Source organism: Branchiostoma lanceolatum, chromosome 8 (assembly GCF_035083965.1).
Source record: "Branchiostoma lanceolatum isolate klBraLanc5 chromosome 8, klBraLanc5.hap2, whole genome shotgun sequence".
NCBI lineage: Eukaryota > Metazoa > Chordata > Leptocardii > Amphioxiformes > Branchiostomatidae > Branchiostoma > Branchiostoma lanceolatum.
In genome coordinates, this window is record NC_089729.1 from 492,614 (window position 1) to 510,812 (window position 18,199).

Below are 18,199 nucleotides of genomic sequence, written 5' to 3' on the forward strand. Positions count from 1 at the left end.
GATTCGAACCCAGAATCTTTAGATTCTCTGTAAGCCCACCTTGCCGCCACTACTTTGCGTACGCAGAGACTCCGTAATGCTAGGGTCCGGGGCCCGGCCGGGCAGTCTTTGGGAACGAAAAGTATGATATAAAAGACAACAAAAACACAAAACGTACCCAAAATTATTTAAGAGCATAGCTTGTGCAAATCTATTGACACATACTTTGATTTTTCGTTTCCGCAAACAGCCCGGCCGGGCCCCGGTTAGGAAATGTGACCCTAGCATTAGTCCAAGAAATTTCGGCCTTGGGAAAGAAAACCAATCAAACCCTAACTCGGTTACATTTGTATCAGCTTCGCAGAAATGTGATCAGACATTCGGACCAAGAGCGCTTTATGCATTTAACGCGGTTTCGGGTTGAGTAAAATGATTATAGTGCTGTACTTGGGGGATAACGGTACAACCAAAATTGAATTTGGCATCGTCGGAGAGGGAATTACCGAATAAGGTTGCCTTGAAAGTTGGATCATCTGGCAAATATCCATACACAGGGCATTGAACCAAGAAACGGAAAGAAAAGTGTCCACACGTATCTAAAAGAACAAAGACATTTTTTCTGTACAACGCAACCGAATCCGTACTGCGACTGCGATTCTTAACAAAAAGAGAAAGTCTAGAAAAACCGTGAAAACGTGCGTGCGTGAAGGATTGTGTTAGCCGACGTGGCTAAAATAATCCCTGGGAGGTTAGATCCTTTGCTTCCTTAGCCTGGAGTCCTGCGTTCCTAGCTTCTGGCCCGCTCACCAAGATCCGCTTGTTGGCGGCTAGCAGATCTTGGGGAGCGGGCCAAAGCTAACAAGGCTGGACTCCAGGCTATTACTTCCTGGCTCAACTTCACGCATACAGAAATGTGCATGACCACGAGCAAACTGGAGTGTTAACAAATCGTAGAAAATGTATCGCAACCGTGAAAGCGTATTTTCTTTGCATCACACAATAGTCAGAATAGCCCGATTGTCTCCAAGTCTCGGCCCGCGCCAAGACCCTGCCACCAGGAAAGGTTCAACGCCCTCTGAGGAGGTTTCTAGTCCCGTTAGTCCCACGGTTCAGTCAGCCTTGCACGCGCCAAGATCTGCCCTACTGGTAGGGTGCAACGTCCGAGAGAACTGAGGTTTCTGAAGTTCAAGTCGTTGTTCAGGGAAGTGGCGAGTGTGTGGTCTCATCTAATGACGAATCTCGCGGGTAAAGTTTTCGCTCCGTTGGTTGCACTTCTTACTTTATATGCAGAAAACGCGGGGATGTACATGTGAACAACAAGTATGACGGAGGAGGAACGCAATTTCTTCCTTCCTTCCTTCCTTCCTTTCTCCCTTTGTCCCTTTCTCCCTTTCTCCCTTTGTCCCTTTCTCCCTTTGTCCCTTTCTCCCTTTCTCCCTTTGTCCCTTTCTCCCTTTGTCCCTTTCTCCCTTTCTCCCTTTCTCCCTTTGTCCCTTTCTCCCTTTCTCCCTTTCTCCCTTTCTCCCTTTCTCCCTTTCTCCCTTTCTCTTTCTTTTCTTCCCTTTCCTTCTTTCCTCCTTCCTTCATCACTTTCTTCCTTTCTTCCCTTCCTTCTTCCCTTCCCTCCTTCCGTTCATTCTCCCTTCCACCTTCCTTCTTCCCTTCCTTCTTTCCTTCTTTCCCTCCTTTTTGTCAAAGAACTTCGAATTCTGTCTTCAACGTGACATGGATTGGACGTCTCCTATCGTCCACGCAGTGACATATTCCTGTAGCCTCTACCAGGCTCCGCGGATCGCTGGGAAAATAGTAGAAATCGGCCAAATAGAGTGAATAGTATGCCAGGGGTACTCCGCTATACAGGCACACTATTCACTCTATTAGGCCAATTTCTACTATTTTTCCAGCCATCCCGCGGGGCCTGGTAGAGGCTAATATTCCTGCCCCCCCAAACACAATTTGACAACTTTACCCGAAACAACACGCTCGCTTTAAGCTATCAAATAAAAGTGAGTTGATCATAGAGAAGCCTTCACCTCAGCTGCGGACCGACCTCCCGGTCAGTGACCCGACCTTCACAAGAGCGCCATCCTCTTTAGCATGCCAGACTGATCTATCTGGTGCTAAACACAGATCGCCCACAAGATATAACCACGATAGATATAATATCCAAGCAGATGAAAGGATCCGGGTCAGTCTTAGCGTCTTTTGTGTGTGTGTGTGTGTGTGTGTGTGTGTGTGTGTGTGTGTGTGTGTGTGTGTGTGTGTGTGTGTGTGTGTGTTTCATTTTGTTTTTCCAGCATTTTGTGCACCTTTTAGGAGGAAGCCAGGAATTGAAAAGGTGCATTGTAAGAAAGACGCCAGTTAAATGTCGCAAAAACACGCGTGACGCGCTGAGACTGGGCCGGATCCTTACACCTGCTTGGAGATTATACTCTGAGATAACTCTCCTTTAACATAAGAACGCCCCTCTGTTAAGGATATTTCTTGTTGTTTTCTTAGGTGTTTTTAAGTGAAGACGGTCGGTCTGAAATTTTTCCGCAACATTATCAAATGCACAGTACGCTTCAAGACTCGCGCAAAACAAGCCGACGAACGAACAGTTACTAGCATGGAGATTAGTAGTAAGGTGATAACGAGAGTCATATATCTTAGACCCAACACGTGTATCCTTAAGACTACAGGTACACCCCGGTATGAGATGAATAAGATTAGTTACGAACTCACAGGCCTTAGTACAAGTCTCTACAAGACGTCATAGGATTCTGGAAAAATAGTACAAACTGGCCAAATAGACATCCTGGGCTCTATATCTTTTCCAGCAACGCATGGAGAATGGTGGAGACGATTCAATAGCACATGTAGGTTTTAGGTTTAGCTGTATGTCAACTGAACGTATAGTAGCAATAGCAAAGAAGGAAAGAAAGAATAAAAGGTAAACCAAACACATGTACATCAAGCTTATGGATATCATGGAAGATATCGAGAATGTCTTGATGAAGGTTAGACATCCAGGCAAAAAGATACGCCAAAAACAGTTACTCAACTGGATAAAACTTTGAAAATTTCAAGTTTCAAAAAGTTTCAAAAATTTCATCCAGTTGCTTGAGTAACTGATTTGGCGTATGGAGAATGTCATTCATGAAAAGTTTCAAATAAAACCAAAGAAACGCCAAATAGCAGTTACTCAAGCAACTGGATATGATTTTGGAAACGGTCAGACGTTTCAGGTAGCATCTACTACTTTTGGTCAATGACTTGAGCAAGAACCTATTGTTCGAAATCTTGTGTCACTGATGAAAAGTAGTGGATGCTACTTGAAACGTCTGACCGTTTCCAAAATCATATCCAGTTGCTTGAGTAACTGCTATTTCGGCGTACCTTACTACCTGGATGTCTAAAGCCCCTGTCACACTTGTGTGTATAGACAAGCCCGCATGAGTTGCGTATTTGGTCTAGGTTAAGTTTGCAGCCGAATAAGTGATTTCTCAGGTTCGATCACTAGGCTGCACAACGGTGGGTCAAAGTAGAAAACAACATTCTCCCAGCAAACCTTATTTAAACCCAAAAAATGATAATGCGCAACTCACGCGCCCTTCAGTATACGCACAAGTGTGATAGGGCCCTAACCTTCATCTACAAAACCCAAACCTGTCGTGCTGACCGAGCACGTCGCTACAAAACCCAAACCTGTCGTACTGACCAAGCACGTCGCCGCAGCCGTGCGACCAGGCGGCCAGGGTGCGGTGCGGCTCGGGGCCGAGGGCCGGCAGGTGCCCGAGGAGCGGCCAGGCGCGCACGCCGGGCGGGGCCGGGGGGAAGTCTCGGGGCCTGCGGCGGCTCAGCGCCACCAGCATGGAGACCAGCACCAGCACGAGGGCGGCGGTGAGCGCACCGCTGTCCGCCGGCGCGAGAACAAGGCCGACGTCGGCAGGCATGGCGAGAAAACGGCTCCCGAGGCAGGGCAGACCGAGACCGACTGTACACAGGCTTGTCTCCAGACGACGAACACTGAGCCCTGGTGACCAAAGCAAGGCCGTCTACACTGCACCCCACACCGGTTACCGTACTGTCGATAATTGTAGCGTAACGATAATACGCACGGACGAACGCTGGGACCTGATGACCAAAGCAAGGCCGTCTACACTGCACTCCACGCCGGTTACCGCACTGTCACTAACTGTAGCGGAACAGTACTACGCACGGACGAACAGTGAGATCTGATGACCAACGCAAGGCTGTCCACACTGTTTACCGTACTGTTACTAATTGTAGCGTAACGATGATACGCAGGTACGTACAGGGAGGGCTGCTGACTGACTGAGAGGCAAGGCCGGCCACACTGGTTACCGTATAATCCCTAATTGTAGCGTAACATAACACAAGTGCGGACAGACTTGATTCAAAGGCGTGGCCTGACGTTAACCAAGCCAAGGTCGTCCAGTCTATACCGTACTCCCCCTACCGTATCTTCACATCTTATATCAAAACGCTACTGTACCGTCACAAATTATAGCACAACCGCTACTGTATTGTCCCAAATTATAGCACAACCGCTACTGTGTCGTCACCAATTATAGCACAACCACTACTGTGTCGTCACCATTTAAAGCGACGCGAACGCGCACGGCGACAGGTGACACCAAATGTGTCAACAAAACACTTGCAGCTGATACTTAGTACTTAGGAGTCGTTTCACGGCGCACTATAAGAAAGCGCCGCCTTCCGTAAAAGGGATAAACTGCAGGAAAACATGTCTCCGCGTCGTCCTCATCCGAGCCAGGTTTGAAGAGGATGATTTTCTCAAAAGATAAGAAGCATACACGTCCTTACGTCACACCTATTTTGATTTCCCCACGTGACCAAAGATTGACCAATGAGGTGCTGGGTGTGTCCCGACTTTGTCTACTCAAAAAGTCCCCTTACACAATCAGGAACCATAAAACAGAGTCATAAAATCAGTGCTGCCATAGGGTCAACATAACAAAGCCGGTGTTAGGGGAAGAGCCATTGAAAGTACGCGTGGGAGGGCTGTTGTGGTAGGGGGGGGGGGCATATCCAAAACGTAATGCACGTATAGTACCTCATGGACAACATTGCATCAGAGTAACAGACTTTGCATACGATTTATCTTTGGACACAACTTCATAAAAACTATAAACAGGACACCGCCCTGACATACTCGAACACAACCGGACTTATCCGGACAGCATCTGCTTGGGGCCCGTAACCGCCGCTATGCGCCCATCAAAAGTAACGCTTCTCCCAAAAAAAGAAACCCCGGCGCCACTCGGTAAGCCTGCCAAGGGGGCTAATCTGCAAGCAGATCTATAGGTGGCAGTGACAATTTATTTTGGATGTTGGATACTGTCTTTGCCACCCATAGATCTGCTTGGAGATTCCTACACACCCACCGGAGGCCCTGTTGATCTGTCCCCAGGCACATATACGGTGTCATAACCGCCCCAACTGTCGGCAGTAAACACACGGGGTAAAGATAACGCAGTCGGGCACTTGGGACGTCACAGGACGGCCGCGTGGGAATGTTGCTAAAAACCTGAGGAGTGTTTTTCTTCAGTTCGAGGAGCGAGCAGCTAAACACCTGTCGTCTTTGTTACCAGGTGAGCAGAACAGGTGCGTTGTACTTGAGCTTAGGGGGAGGACAAGTCTGTACATGAATGCGATGCTCACTTTTTCTTGGGTATTGTTTTCTTGACTTTTTTTGTGTTGTCATTTTGTTTTCGTACCGAAGATCAAGAAAGGCCCACTACACTCGTTTCCGTAGGGTTAGATGACAACAAAGATTCACACACAGTATGTAATCACTTGCAATTGCTTTGGAAAAATCATCAAGACTTTGTTCCCAATTTACAATTTCAATGTATGAACCATCGAATATCTGTGAGAGGGGTCGTTGTGGTATTGTGGTACAAAGGGGGCGGGATGTGTGGGGGGGGGGGGCAACTGTAGGTAATTGCCCTAGTTCTTGTGCTTTACTAAAGGGACGTGCGAAATGCTTCCGAAAAAGCAAGCCCGGACTAACATCTACTTGGACATTGTTTGGTGACCACAGAACATTGTAAAAATCAAGAAGTAAAACGCCTACCAAGGTGACTGCTGTACGGGGCTAATCTTAAGTTTGGCTTGACACTCGCCAGATGTTCTGTTTACAATAAATCCGTTTTCATGCTCGCACCGAAGAAATCCCCACCGCCCACATAGATTACAAACAGATAAACAACAAAGACTCAAACAGAGTATGTAACGTTAAGCTGTTGCTTCGGAAAGATTATCACTGTTTGAAAACTTTATTCACAAATGACATTTGTGAGCAAAGTTGTGTAACGTGTGCAAAATATCAATCAGTTCAATCAATCAATAGCTTTATTTCTACTGGAAGTGCCCTGTCGATCTTAGCCTTTCTTCCCAGAGGTCCGGTTTGGAGGGGAGGGTGTCACGGGAACAAAGATAATAAATCATTAATAATCAATAAGCAATAACAAAAATAAGCAAACAAATACCCAATATAATCATAACAAAGTATCCAATGTTCCAATGTCTAGTTCATCATACCGAATATGCAATAATGACCTTATTGCAGAAAATGATAACCCACAGAAAAGCCCGCATACCAGAGCAAATCTCCCTGGGAATATTCGCGCATAGGAAGATACGAGAGGGTTAACGTTACACCTACAGACGTTTTCTGTTTACGTGTATGGTGTAATATCTACTATCAGGACTCTGTTTTGGAGAGCAATGTCAGTATTTCAAGGTACGGAAGCATCGCTGGTGACAGGTATACGATACTCAATTCTTTACCGCTTTGTCTAGTGGCTGTGTTTTTTTTACCTGAATGCGCAGTGAGTAACAGTATGTTTATGCGCATTCCTATCGTGTACTGCGAGTCGTTTGTTTACTTCCACCCCCTCTCAAGTTCCCTTTGTCCTTCTTACACTTAGAGAAAACAAACTTCAAACAGAATTTTTGCTTTCTTTTGACAAAAGCGTGAACACCTATACTATCGGAGGACTAAATATTTCTAGAGACTGCATTTTACCATGTGGAACACAATGAAAAAAAGATATATAACGTTATATGACGTTGCTGTTTCTATCCAAGAATCCCCGAACCTTTCCTGACAGCATGTTTGTTCTAAGGCTCGAACTCTGTTCCTAAAAAAAATCTCTTGTTCTAAGGTTCGAACTCTGTTCCTAAAAGAATCTCTTGTTCTAAGGTTCGAATTCTGTCCGCGTCCGTCAAAGGGCACCCTGACCTCAACTGTCAACAGAACCTCGGGCTCCTGTCACGACGACCGTTTGAGAAGTTAGAAATATGTAAGCTCTTTGACTCGTATAAACCTCTGGGTAAACTATGTCTGTATAACAAAGTTTTTTGTTCACAACCAAGGCGTCGGTGCAACGGCAGACGTTTCGGTGACCGCCTGTCACCTTGTTTAGGGCAATAATAACTGCTTCTGCTTCGCACTGCAGCTAAGTTGTGAATCAGTGCTTGTTGTCATACAGTCATTTACCGACCTAATGAATTAACTCATGGACGAAACTATTTCTTTACTTGACGATTGTCTTTTTAGGAATTGTCTTATGTTTGAAATTGTCTAGATTGAACATAATACATGTTTATGTCGTGAAGTAAACGTTTTTGTAAGTTTTGCTGAGTTGGGAATCGACTCATGAGGTCTTCCCGAATAACAGGGTCAGTTGTCCTACATTGGCATTGAACCGTCATCGTGAGAGAGTTAACTGAAGTATCGAAACGCACCGAGTACCGGGGCGTCCTTGTCACCTGAAGACATGTGCTGGTGCCACGCGAACGCAGTTGTTCGAATGTGGGAGTCAGCATCATGTGTTAGAATTCAGAAACACATGAAAATGTTCGGAGTAAAAGATCACAAAGTCTCGACATTTCCTAAGTACAAAAAATATGTATGGATGACAAACGTTGTGTGTGACCTGAATCGTATAAGCTACCCACGGTATGACAGGCGATTAGACTATTTTTTCTTTAATCAGTTCATCTTTACTTTGCACAAAGAAAATATGGCGGTGGCTTTTGTCAAATCATAAGGTAAGAAAAGGAAAATGCAACAATGATGTTGATTCTTCGTCAATCATCGTTGCCAGTCGCCACCGAAACCGGATGTCTCTTTCAACCCTGTCCATAATGTTCCGTCGTGTGCTGGAAGAGATTCGTTTTATTGTCCTTCCTTTTGTCCGTTCTTTATTGCGTGAAGACTGTTGTATATTTCTTTCTGTCAATGAGTGTAATATTAGAGTCCTTCCGGGAACTGGAGACTTGTTTCTCTCAGAGAACTTGAAAAGGGAAGCAGAAAGTTTCCTGGAGTGATATAAAAAGTTTCTCACATCTACGGAATACCGCAGTTAGTCTTTCGCGTGTCTCCAGTGCAGTACGCGACGTCGTCAAGGACAAAGCAAGGTCGTTCAATGTCATTGTTTGTTCCAAACATCCGGGGTACACACTCGTGCTCTTGGGACTGTCTTACGACAACGTGAGAGTCTTCTCTTTTGACATCGTAAGTTAGTGTTGTGCAAACAAAAATCTCACTCAAATGTTACATAATTCCACAAGCGAAGCTCTAAGCTTACATAGATTGTTCTTGACCTTGCATACGTTCTTTTTGACCTTCGCCTTCCTCCATCCGCAGACTGTTACCGTGGTGACAGAAGATCTTTTACACAACCAAGATGTCTTCCGATTCCAGCAACATCAAGTTCTTGTTCGCCCTGACGTTCTGGCTGAGTATGTCTTCTTTACAGGTAAGAAAACCCCTTGTCACATTGGTCTTCAAGCTTCTGTCGCAAAGTTGTCAAGTCAAGTCAAGTCAAAGCCTTTATTTTACTTCGAATGCTTGTTCGGCCATAATATGGCCGCTTGACGAGCTTCAATCACATTCGCTGCCTCAGGGGGTCGTCCACTTTAAAATCAAGAGAGGGTAGATTTTTTGCGAAAAATGCCCTCTCATATCTATCGGGGCGGTGGTCGGTTTTGTCCCAGTATGAAAATAGTACAAATCCGCACGTCTCGTGTGACTGCAGTTTAAGGCTTAGATCGCCTGGTTTTGACATGCCTGTCTGTGCTTACGCGCACATTCTCATTTGCATAAATGGGAAAAGTACATGCTCCCCTTACATACGATCCATAAGAGTTAGTGACTTTGACATATTCAACCGGGTTTTCCAGTTGCCATTGGCATCATTTTATGCAAATAGTAGGCGTATGCAAAAATGGCTAATGCAATTATGCCATTTTATTCATAATGGAGTGAATGGAAAATGACTTGGGTTTTCAGAACGTTATGCATATCCCCGAAATATACTATTAACCGTAATGCAAATAGCTGGAATCTGCTGTAGTAAATGTCGGAATGGAAGATTGTTACATTTTTTAACGATTCCGTTTTTACGACGTACAACGTTGCAAACATTTCGCTTCGTGTTATGCATAAAACACAGGGATAAGTTACTTCTGTGAATAGTTTGCATTATTTACAAAGAACAATGTTATCCAGGACATGTTACTGTCGGGGAATCTTACGCCTACCAACATCTGCTTGTAGATTAGACAATGTTCGTTTGAATTTTATTCATGAGAAGCTCAAATCGGCCTACGAGCTGCTTTTCATCGAGGCCATTAAAGGTGATAAGGGTCACACAAAACGTAACAACTTATCACATGATTCTCATGCTCTCTTCGACATGGCATGCTATCTATATGATATGTTCTTATTATGCACAGCGCTAACAATGTAGTAAGATTACCAATTTTCCAACTCGATGCTGTCTTTTACAGGCGTAGGTTGTGAAGGTCAGATAACCTGTAAAAACTACGGTTGAATGCATAACTAAATCTCTCTTGCATATCTGAGTTATGCGAGTTTTGTTTGCGATGCCAGGCGTATGTAAAGGTCAATGTGTATAGACATGAGCTGCAGAAATGTTTGAACGTTTAACGAGTTGCAAAGGGTGGGTGTTTTCACCACGGCCTCATCAGATTAGGACTGCTTGGCAGGTCAAGGCCGGGTCATGTTGATTTTGTCGATGTTTTTCTACTGAAGACCAAAAATATAAAGTGCGGCGCGAAACAAAATCAACACTTTTGTGACATCAAGCGATTTTTGCAACATGCGTATCATTTTTTTCGGCCGCCTTCAAACTATTCAAGAGCTGAAAAAAGAAATCTGAACGATGAAGTATAGTAATGATAAATAAACAAGAAATTTGATCCCCGGCCTGGTCATACCAAAGACTTTAAAAATGGTACATACTGCTTTCTCTGCTTAGCACTCAGCATTTGGGAAAGAGTATGGAAGTTAAACACACATCACTACCGGCGGACCAGCCCCCTGCTGTAGTGACTTGCACAAATGTGTGTGGTCCAAGGGCTATAGACATGGAGATGGGCGCCACCCAATGCGTCTTTAATTTCAAGACGCCCGGGTCACTTTAACTTTAGCTTTATTTCACGTATGCACAATTTTATGTATTCACAACCTTTTATGATCACTTCATGCAGCATAATGCCCCATAGGTGTGTGGTGTTTATCAGGCTGTGGCCGTCTCTACGCGATCATGCTATCATTACCCGTCAAGTGGCCTGATCACGCACCATAAAACACGCAGATTAGTGTTAAACAATCTTACAAGGCGTGTACATAAGGACATGTTCAAACATCGGAGCAGGCAGTTCTATTGTTCCGGTATCTCTCTTCAGGTGGTGCTAAGATATGGAACTCTCCAAGCAGAGGTTTATTATGCCACTGGAAGCCGGCCCAATCTGAAACAACTGCCCCTACTACGTTTCTTTAAACATTTCCAAAGTGCCAAATTTGTAAATCTGAAACCTTATTTTAAAAGCTGACGCCTTCCAGCATCTCACTGGCGAGTTTGTTTTGCCATATGTAGTCGGCAAGGCAAACTAGGGAGCGATTTGTCGGGTCATGGCTGATTTGAATCTGAGTTTCAAAGCGATCGATTGGTCGGGGAGTAAGTGAATCTCACACAATGAGCATTATATTCCCAGCATTCAGGAACTGCAATTATGCGTAGATGCAAAGTATTGTTTTTCTGTTCAAATGTGAAATTTTAACCCTGGATTGGGCCACAAGTAGCATAAATGTATGAGAAAATAGATATCAAAATAGCGTTTGTGACATTTTAGAACACCTGTTAAATCCATATTGTTTTCCTTTTAAAAGGCAAGTTTCGATCGCAAAGTTCAACCATATGGAGAAATTGACAGTTTTCAATACTGTCAAAATTGTCAACCTTCTGTTCATTAGGTCAACTCTGAGTTCCCTTCAGTACGCGATACGACGTACGGATGTTGAGTCTACTAAAGACTTGCGCGGAGGGAGACAGTGCTTGAGCTGTCTGTAGTTCAATTTTTCACGGCCCTGTCCTGAACAGGGCTCCTGATAAATCAAAGAAATTTCACAACGCAAGAAAAATCACAGAAATTGCTAGAATTACAAAAGTTACAAAAAGTACGAAAATTGAAACAAAAGAAGTTTATTAGATACCCATTGGATACAGTAAAACGTCTACAATTCGGACCATAGAATGTGTCTTGTGATAAGAAAACAGACGCTATCCTTTGGGTCTTGTTGATGTACATGTACTCGTTTTTTAAACAGGTTGCGAATAGAATTCATTCATAGGCGTATTTTGGGCCCCTTGCTATGTGACCTTGGTACTGCAGCAGAAATTTATGTATGTTTTGACCTGGACGTGCTGTGGTCTTGATTTTTGAGTGGCAGAAGGCTTGTGATGTAATAAAGAAGTTGTGTAGGTTTTGGCCCCCTAGCAGCTTTCTCTGGAACTGCAAGGGCGTTTTTGTGAAAATCTTCTAGGGAGAATAACTGAACAAAGGAACAACGGATTTAGTATGAAGGTAGCTTAGATAGAGATATACAGAATGAAGTACAAATTATGCTAATTGGGACTTAATTTGCATAGCTAACGAGGAAAATATATATTTGCAGTGTTTACCATTATCAGACTCAAATACATGTAACATATGTAGTTAATGGAAAGTGGATCATCAGCAGGTACCAATTATGCAAATAGATTCATAATTTGCATAATTAATGACAAACTCCATATCTCATCTAATTGGAAAATTATAGGACTGTCAATATGATACTTAGTATGCAGGTAGCTTAGACAGAGATATACATAATGAAGTGCAAATTATGCTTATTGTGACTTGATTTGCATAGCTAATGACGAAAGTCTATATTTGCAGTGTTTTCCATTATCAGACTCAAATACATGTAACGTATGTAGTTTATGGAAAGTGGAGCATCAACAGGTACCAATTATGCAAATAAATTCCTAATTTGCATAATCAATGCAAAATACCATAATTCACCTAATTGGAAAATTATAGGACTGTCAATATTGCAACATGTAAGGTAGATAAAGGTGTTTATGACCAAGCATATAGTATGAAAATGTCTAAGTCATTTGCATGAATAGAATTGTTCATGGAGATTTGAGGTCGTGGAACTCTTGTTGTTTTGGCTGCTTATACCATGAAATCACTGAATCCTTGAATTCCTTTCTCTGTAATTGTATAACGTTAGCCTGTATAACCACCCTTCGGTGTAACACATTGAAGATGAATTCCACTTTGTGATGAATTGTCCAAATTATAGCAAAGAGAGAGATATGCTTTTACAGACTATTACTACTAAGACAAACTTCACCCTATCTGGTACACAGAGCGATATTTTCTATGTACTGTTGTCATGTCCGACTCCTATATCCATGTACATAGGTCAATTTCTCCATAAATCATTCGAAAAGCGAGACAGAATTACCCATACATGACTATATATTGTAACAAATACACTGGTTTCGAAAATATTTTGTACTTAGAATTGTAGGATAGATTAGCCTTGTAGAACAGATTGTTGATTTCATGCCATACATTGTACCATGTACGATTGTTGAGCAATAAAGTTTACTTCACTTCTAAAGGCACGCGGCGCAATGGCAGCAGGTTATATTACACTGAACGACCTGTCCGTCACACCTAACCTTTGCAATATCCAGCTGCAAGTGGTGTTTAAAGCTATCTGATGAGCGCTGACATCATCTCACGGGATGGAAGGATGCTCGCATAAAGTGAGGGTGTCTGCGCTGTACTTGGTGGCACCGAGTATGCTGGAAATCACAGAAATATGTGTAGCTACGCAGCTTAGCTTGGTCCTCCATTTTTGCTTTCCTGCTACGTAGCAGTTTTGTAATAGCACTCTATACAGTGACCCTAATGATGTTTTGGTCTGTTAATACTTACTAATATAACAGCAGTAGAAGTAGAAGTAGTAGTAGTAATGATGCCTTGGAGTATTAGAAATATTCCAGAACTGCAATATAAGGAAATATCAAATACCCGACTTTCACTGCACAAAATCAGATATTCAAGCATGCTTTGAAAATGGGATTCATAAATGAAGCTCAAATATTTGAACATAATCAGGAAAGCTTTAGGAGTCTTAAACGACACAACTATTACTCGATCTTAACAACATCTTTATGAACAACGTTAAGTTCACTTAAACATGCAGATATCTTTACAAAGTCTTTACGGTATGCATTAAAGAAAAAGCATTGATCCGTGCATGCCATTATACTTAAAGTTTCACACTTACAGACTAACATATAAATCTTTCTTGTAGAAGCCGGTGTCAGCGGGCGGTGTCTTGAAGACGTGGCTTCTTGACGTCAGCCCCAAGACGTCAGGTGACGCCGGCGTGAAGCTGACGCACGTGCGTCTGTGCGTGGAGCCGTCCAGGTGCACACCTTGGCGAGCCTCGCGCATGCGCCGGTCGGCCGTCTGGGCAGACTACCTGGCGCACCAGTCTGAGTACGTCGGCGACGTCTCCTTCGACAATTGGCCGGTACGCCGTTGTTCTCCTTTACACAATTAAAAACAACTCACTCTCACTCACTCTCTCCCATAGCTTAGTCAGCCGCAGGGGCAGCAAAGCGCTCGGTAAAGGTTCTCCACTGCTGGCGGTCTTCTGCTGAGTCTGGCTATCTGGTTGACTGAATGGCCGTTCCACTCCTTCAGATCCGTGATCCCTGACCGACGGGGACGTCCCCGCGGCCGTGCACCTTCCGCTTTTCCCTGACGAACTGTGTGTGAGAGTGTGCCTTTCGAAACCAGACACATGCCCGGACCACTGCAGTTTTTTTCTTTCTAACTAGGGACAAGAAACTGTCCCTAAAAACAACCCCTTATTGTAAATAGATGCTGCCCACAATGAAATCGGTTTTTAGTAACTGATTGATGACAGCATCGAAAAGTATTCTTTTTTTATAAAGATTTTGGTCCGATTTGGAGACTTTCTGGGGTTCCAAGGAACAGGTAATGTCCAAGCATTCCCAGTTTGGTAAAAAAGAGAGAGTTTTGTCAAAATTTGTTTGGTTCATTAGTTTCATTTGGCGCAAGGGCAAATCTGAGTTGTGTGGTCTGGTACCGGTATTCTCAGCGCGGATGGACAACCTGGAGTCAACTCACAGAATATGAAGTGTACTGATATGTGTTCGGAACTTTTGTGACTTGTTTCAGTGTATAATTATGGTTTCCTATTGTCTTAACTGACTGTGTTATCTAGTCTCCAAGCAGACCTACGGGTTGCAAAGACCCAATCCAACTGGCAACCCAAGCTATAAAAACTCCTTCTGCCAGTTGGATACGGTCTTTGCAACCCGTAGGTCTGCTTGGAGACTATGTGTTATCTGTTCTACAGACACCAGTGACGCTAGAAGCCCGGTCCGTCCGGTCCTCTGCAAGCCCGTCAGCTCCGCACGTCGTCAGCACCGAGGCGTTCGTGACGCGGCTGCCGGCGAGGGCCGACCCCAGCACCGTCCACACCCTGCAGGCGTGCGGGGAGGCCGGCTGCGTCCTGCTCGCCGTCAACACGGGGTGGGTGCACGAAAGCTTATCTGCCTTGAGGTAGCGTGCGTAGTCCAGTGGTTAGCGATCTTGCCTCTGGAACTAAAAGCCCCGGGTTCGATCCCGGCTGTGTTGCTCACCCGACATGCACGCTACCGGAAAGGATCGCAGTCCTTCGGACGGGACGTTAAGCCGTGGTCCACTGTTCATTGTGCTTGTCAAAAAGAGCTAGGGGAATTTCCCGGTACAATGAACCTGTAAATACTGTACATAGCGTCTGTCTCCTCTGTCACGACCAGTGGAAGATTAGCTCATCTGTTCATTGAGTTCATTTGAGCTAAACTGGTTCGAGATTCCTTTCCTTTCTGTCCGTACGGCAACCTTCTTCTCGTAACACCGGTACCTTTGACCAAATGGAGACCTCAGCCGTTCGTAACAGGGCAATAGTCTTGGGTGATTGGTCATTCTGGCCTGAAGAAGACTGTAGTAAAGTATGAGCAGCTTTTTTGGTGGCATTGTAACGGTACTGACACCTTTCCTTTTTGCCATGAACTGTTACACTTAAAACTTGGCACTATGGCAATGCATGTATCTTCATCTAAATGTAGTTAAGAAACTACTTTTAAAACTAAATCTCTGGTCTTCTGCGAGATGATTGTCACTATTTAGCTCCCTTTGTTGCTTCTTTCTTTCGTTGACTTGCCAATGATCATGAAAACCAACTTATGCACTAGGTGCGCCGAGGACTTCTACGGGCCGACCTGCGGCGCGTTCTGCCGTGTGGAGCCGGGGAGGAACGCCAGGTGCCACCCGGACACCGGGGTCAGGGTGTGCGAGAGGGGGTGGACCGGGGCGGCCTGCAACAAGAAAGGTACGGGGTGTCTTGTCTCCGGAAATATGTTGCTACTAACCTACTGCATGGTTATTTTCTGTGAATCTTTGTTGCCTTTGCTTAGGCGACCATGTTTATGTTTTGTTTGTTAACAATAGACATCCAGGTAATAAGACACGACAAAAAAAGTTACTCAAGCAGCTGGATAAAGTTTTCAATTTTGATAAGATACGCCAAAAGTAATTATTGAATGGTTTATTCTTGTCATTTCATGACACAAACATACAAAGGCAGCCTATCAGCTGAACTGAGGTATGTCTTACAATCAGTTTAAAATCAAACAGATATACCTACATTAAAACATCACATATCTTAATTAACAAGACTCAATTTAAAATATCTACTTACTAAGTGCTTTGTTATTGAGAAGGTCAACCAGGTACGGTAGAGTAGTTTTTCTATATCTACCTGTTCTACATTTGAATTGCGTTAACTGGTATTTAGACCTAAGGTTCTTGCCATGGAGACTCGCACGGTTTGGAGGCAACCAATTGGAGAACGTCGTGGAGCTTAACAAGGAAGTAGCAAACTTAGCACATAGTTCGTGTCGTCTGTTACATAGAGATGGTAGTGACAATTGATTCAGTGACATGCTGTAGCTAACAAAGTTGGGGCCGAGAATTATACGACAAGCTCTTCTTTGTACATTCTCAATCGCTCGAGACTGGGCATTAGTAATACCTGGGTGCCACACAGGGCATGCATATTCCAGAGTTGGTCGTATAAAGCCAACGAAAACTAGTGTTAAGTCTGTGGTGTCAAGGCCATGTCTCTTAAGTACCCGCAACAAGTACAGTCTGCGGCTCCCCTTGTTTACCATCATGTTGACGTGGGCGTCCCATTTCAGGTTCGCTTGGAAGATCACCCCCAGGATCTTAGCGAACTGTACGACTTGAAGTGTTGATGATTTAATAGTCAATACAGGTGGGGGAGGGGGGGTTCGCGTGAAGCATATCAGCATTACCATGCACTTGGAAGGGTTGAGTTGCATGTGGTTGTCCTCAGTCCAACGTACGAGGCTATCGACGTCAGTTTGTAGCGTGGAATCATGCGTAACGGGTCTCGCCTCCGACAGGGACATATCATCCACGTACTTCCAAGCCTCGGCCGAATCTTCACTCACCGGAGACGCATCATTGATGAGTGTAAGGAACACAAGTGGTCCCAACTTTGTTCCCTGCGGAACTCCACAAGTAAGTGTCTCCCACTCTGACAAGACTTGCTGGTATTTTACACGCTGTTGTCTGTTTGACAGAAAGGCGCACACCCAGGGGATTATCGAGCGCCTAACGCCTAGGTCGAGGAGTTTCGCGACTGCAGTCAAGTGGTGCACGCGGTCAAAGGCGCGTGTGAAGTCAGTCAGGACAAGGGTGTTGCAGTAACCAGGCTTGTCTGTTGTACTAGCCAAGTGGTGGATTAAGCTAGTGAGATAGTGCGTGGTGGATTTTCCCTTCAGTGATCCATACTGACGGGGATCTATAGTAGGGAGGATGTCGCTTAAGCACCATTCGGTGACAAATCCCTCACAAACCTTGGCGAAAATGGGTGTCAGGGATATCGGCCGCAGCTTTTCAAGACGTGGAGGTTTCTCCTTCGGAACGGGGACAACATCAGCCATCTTCCACACTGAGGGCACAGTCCCTTCTTGGAGAGATGAGTTAAAGATGTCACTGACTGGCGTACTCAGTTCGAACGCGAATTCTCGCACCAACCGCGCAGAGATACCGTCCACCCCGGATGCCTTGCCTAGTTTCACTCTGCGGAGCCGGTGGTACATCTCCCACACGGAGACTCTCGGGGGAGGACCAGGAGCGGGAAGGAAGGATGGTAGATCCGCAAGAGATAACGGAGGGAGCTGTTGGGATGCTGACGCCAGGTGTCGGTTGATAGCGTTGGCCACAGTCTGGGTGCAGGTCTGATCTACGCCTGGTACTTCAATGTCTGTGGGATCACTGCACAAGTTTGCCATCTGTTTGATGTTCTGGTACCATTTTCTCGGGTCCGCAGATTTCAGGTGTTTGATGTTGTCATGGTAGTGCTTGTTCTTAGCAGTTGAAATTTCACGTGCTATCTTGTTCCTTAAATGCTTCCAAGCGCAGGTATCACCCTTCTTGAAAGCCCGTTGGCGTTTTGAGATCAGTGATTTGATCATCGGCGTGATCCAGGGCTTGTCTCTACAGTGGGTGCGTACTGTTTTGGCCGGAAGAAACTTCTCAATGGCCTGATTCAGGGTTGTGTAGAAGGTAGTAGACTTCGCCTGGGTGTTGGTTTCCTGGAGGACTTCATCCCAGTTGTGGGAAGTAATCCAGGACCCGAATGCCCTGAGATCAGAGTCTCGCATAGGCCTCACTACTTTCTTGCACGTGTAATTGGGTGGCTTTCTTC

General features: G+C 44.7%; 1 protein-coding gene across 1 annotated transcript in view; it reads left to right on the forward strand.

The window, feature by feature from the left end:
- Window positions 1–8,017: 8,017 nt before the first annotated feature.
- LOC136440453 (neurogenic locus notch homolog protein 1-like) overlaps window positions 8,018–18,199 on the forward strand; it is a 47,986-nt gene continuing 37,804 nt past the window's right edge. The window contains exons 1-4 of the mRNA XM_066436502.1: window positions 8,018–8,774; window positions 13,700–13,921; window positions 14,777–14,952; window positions 15,657–15,793. Coding sequence (XP_066292599.1) covers window positions 8,703–8,774; window positions 13,700–13,921; window positions 14,777–14,952; window positions 15,657–15,793 — 607 coding nt within the window. The 5' untranslated portion in view covers window positions 8,018–8,702. The remainder of the gene's footprint in view (window positions 8,775–13,699; window positions 13,922–14,776; window positions 14,953–15,656; window positions 15,794–18,199) is intronic.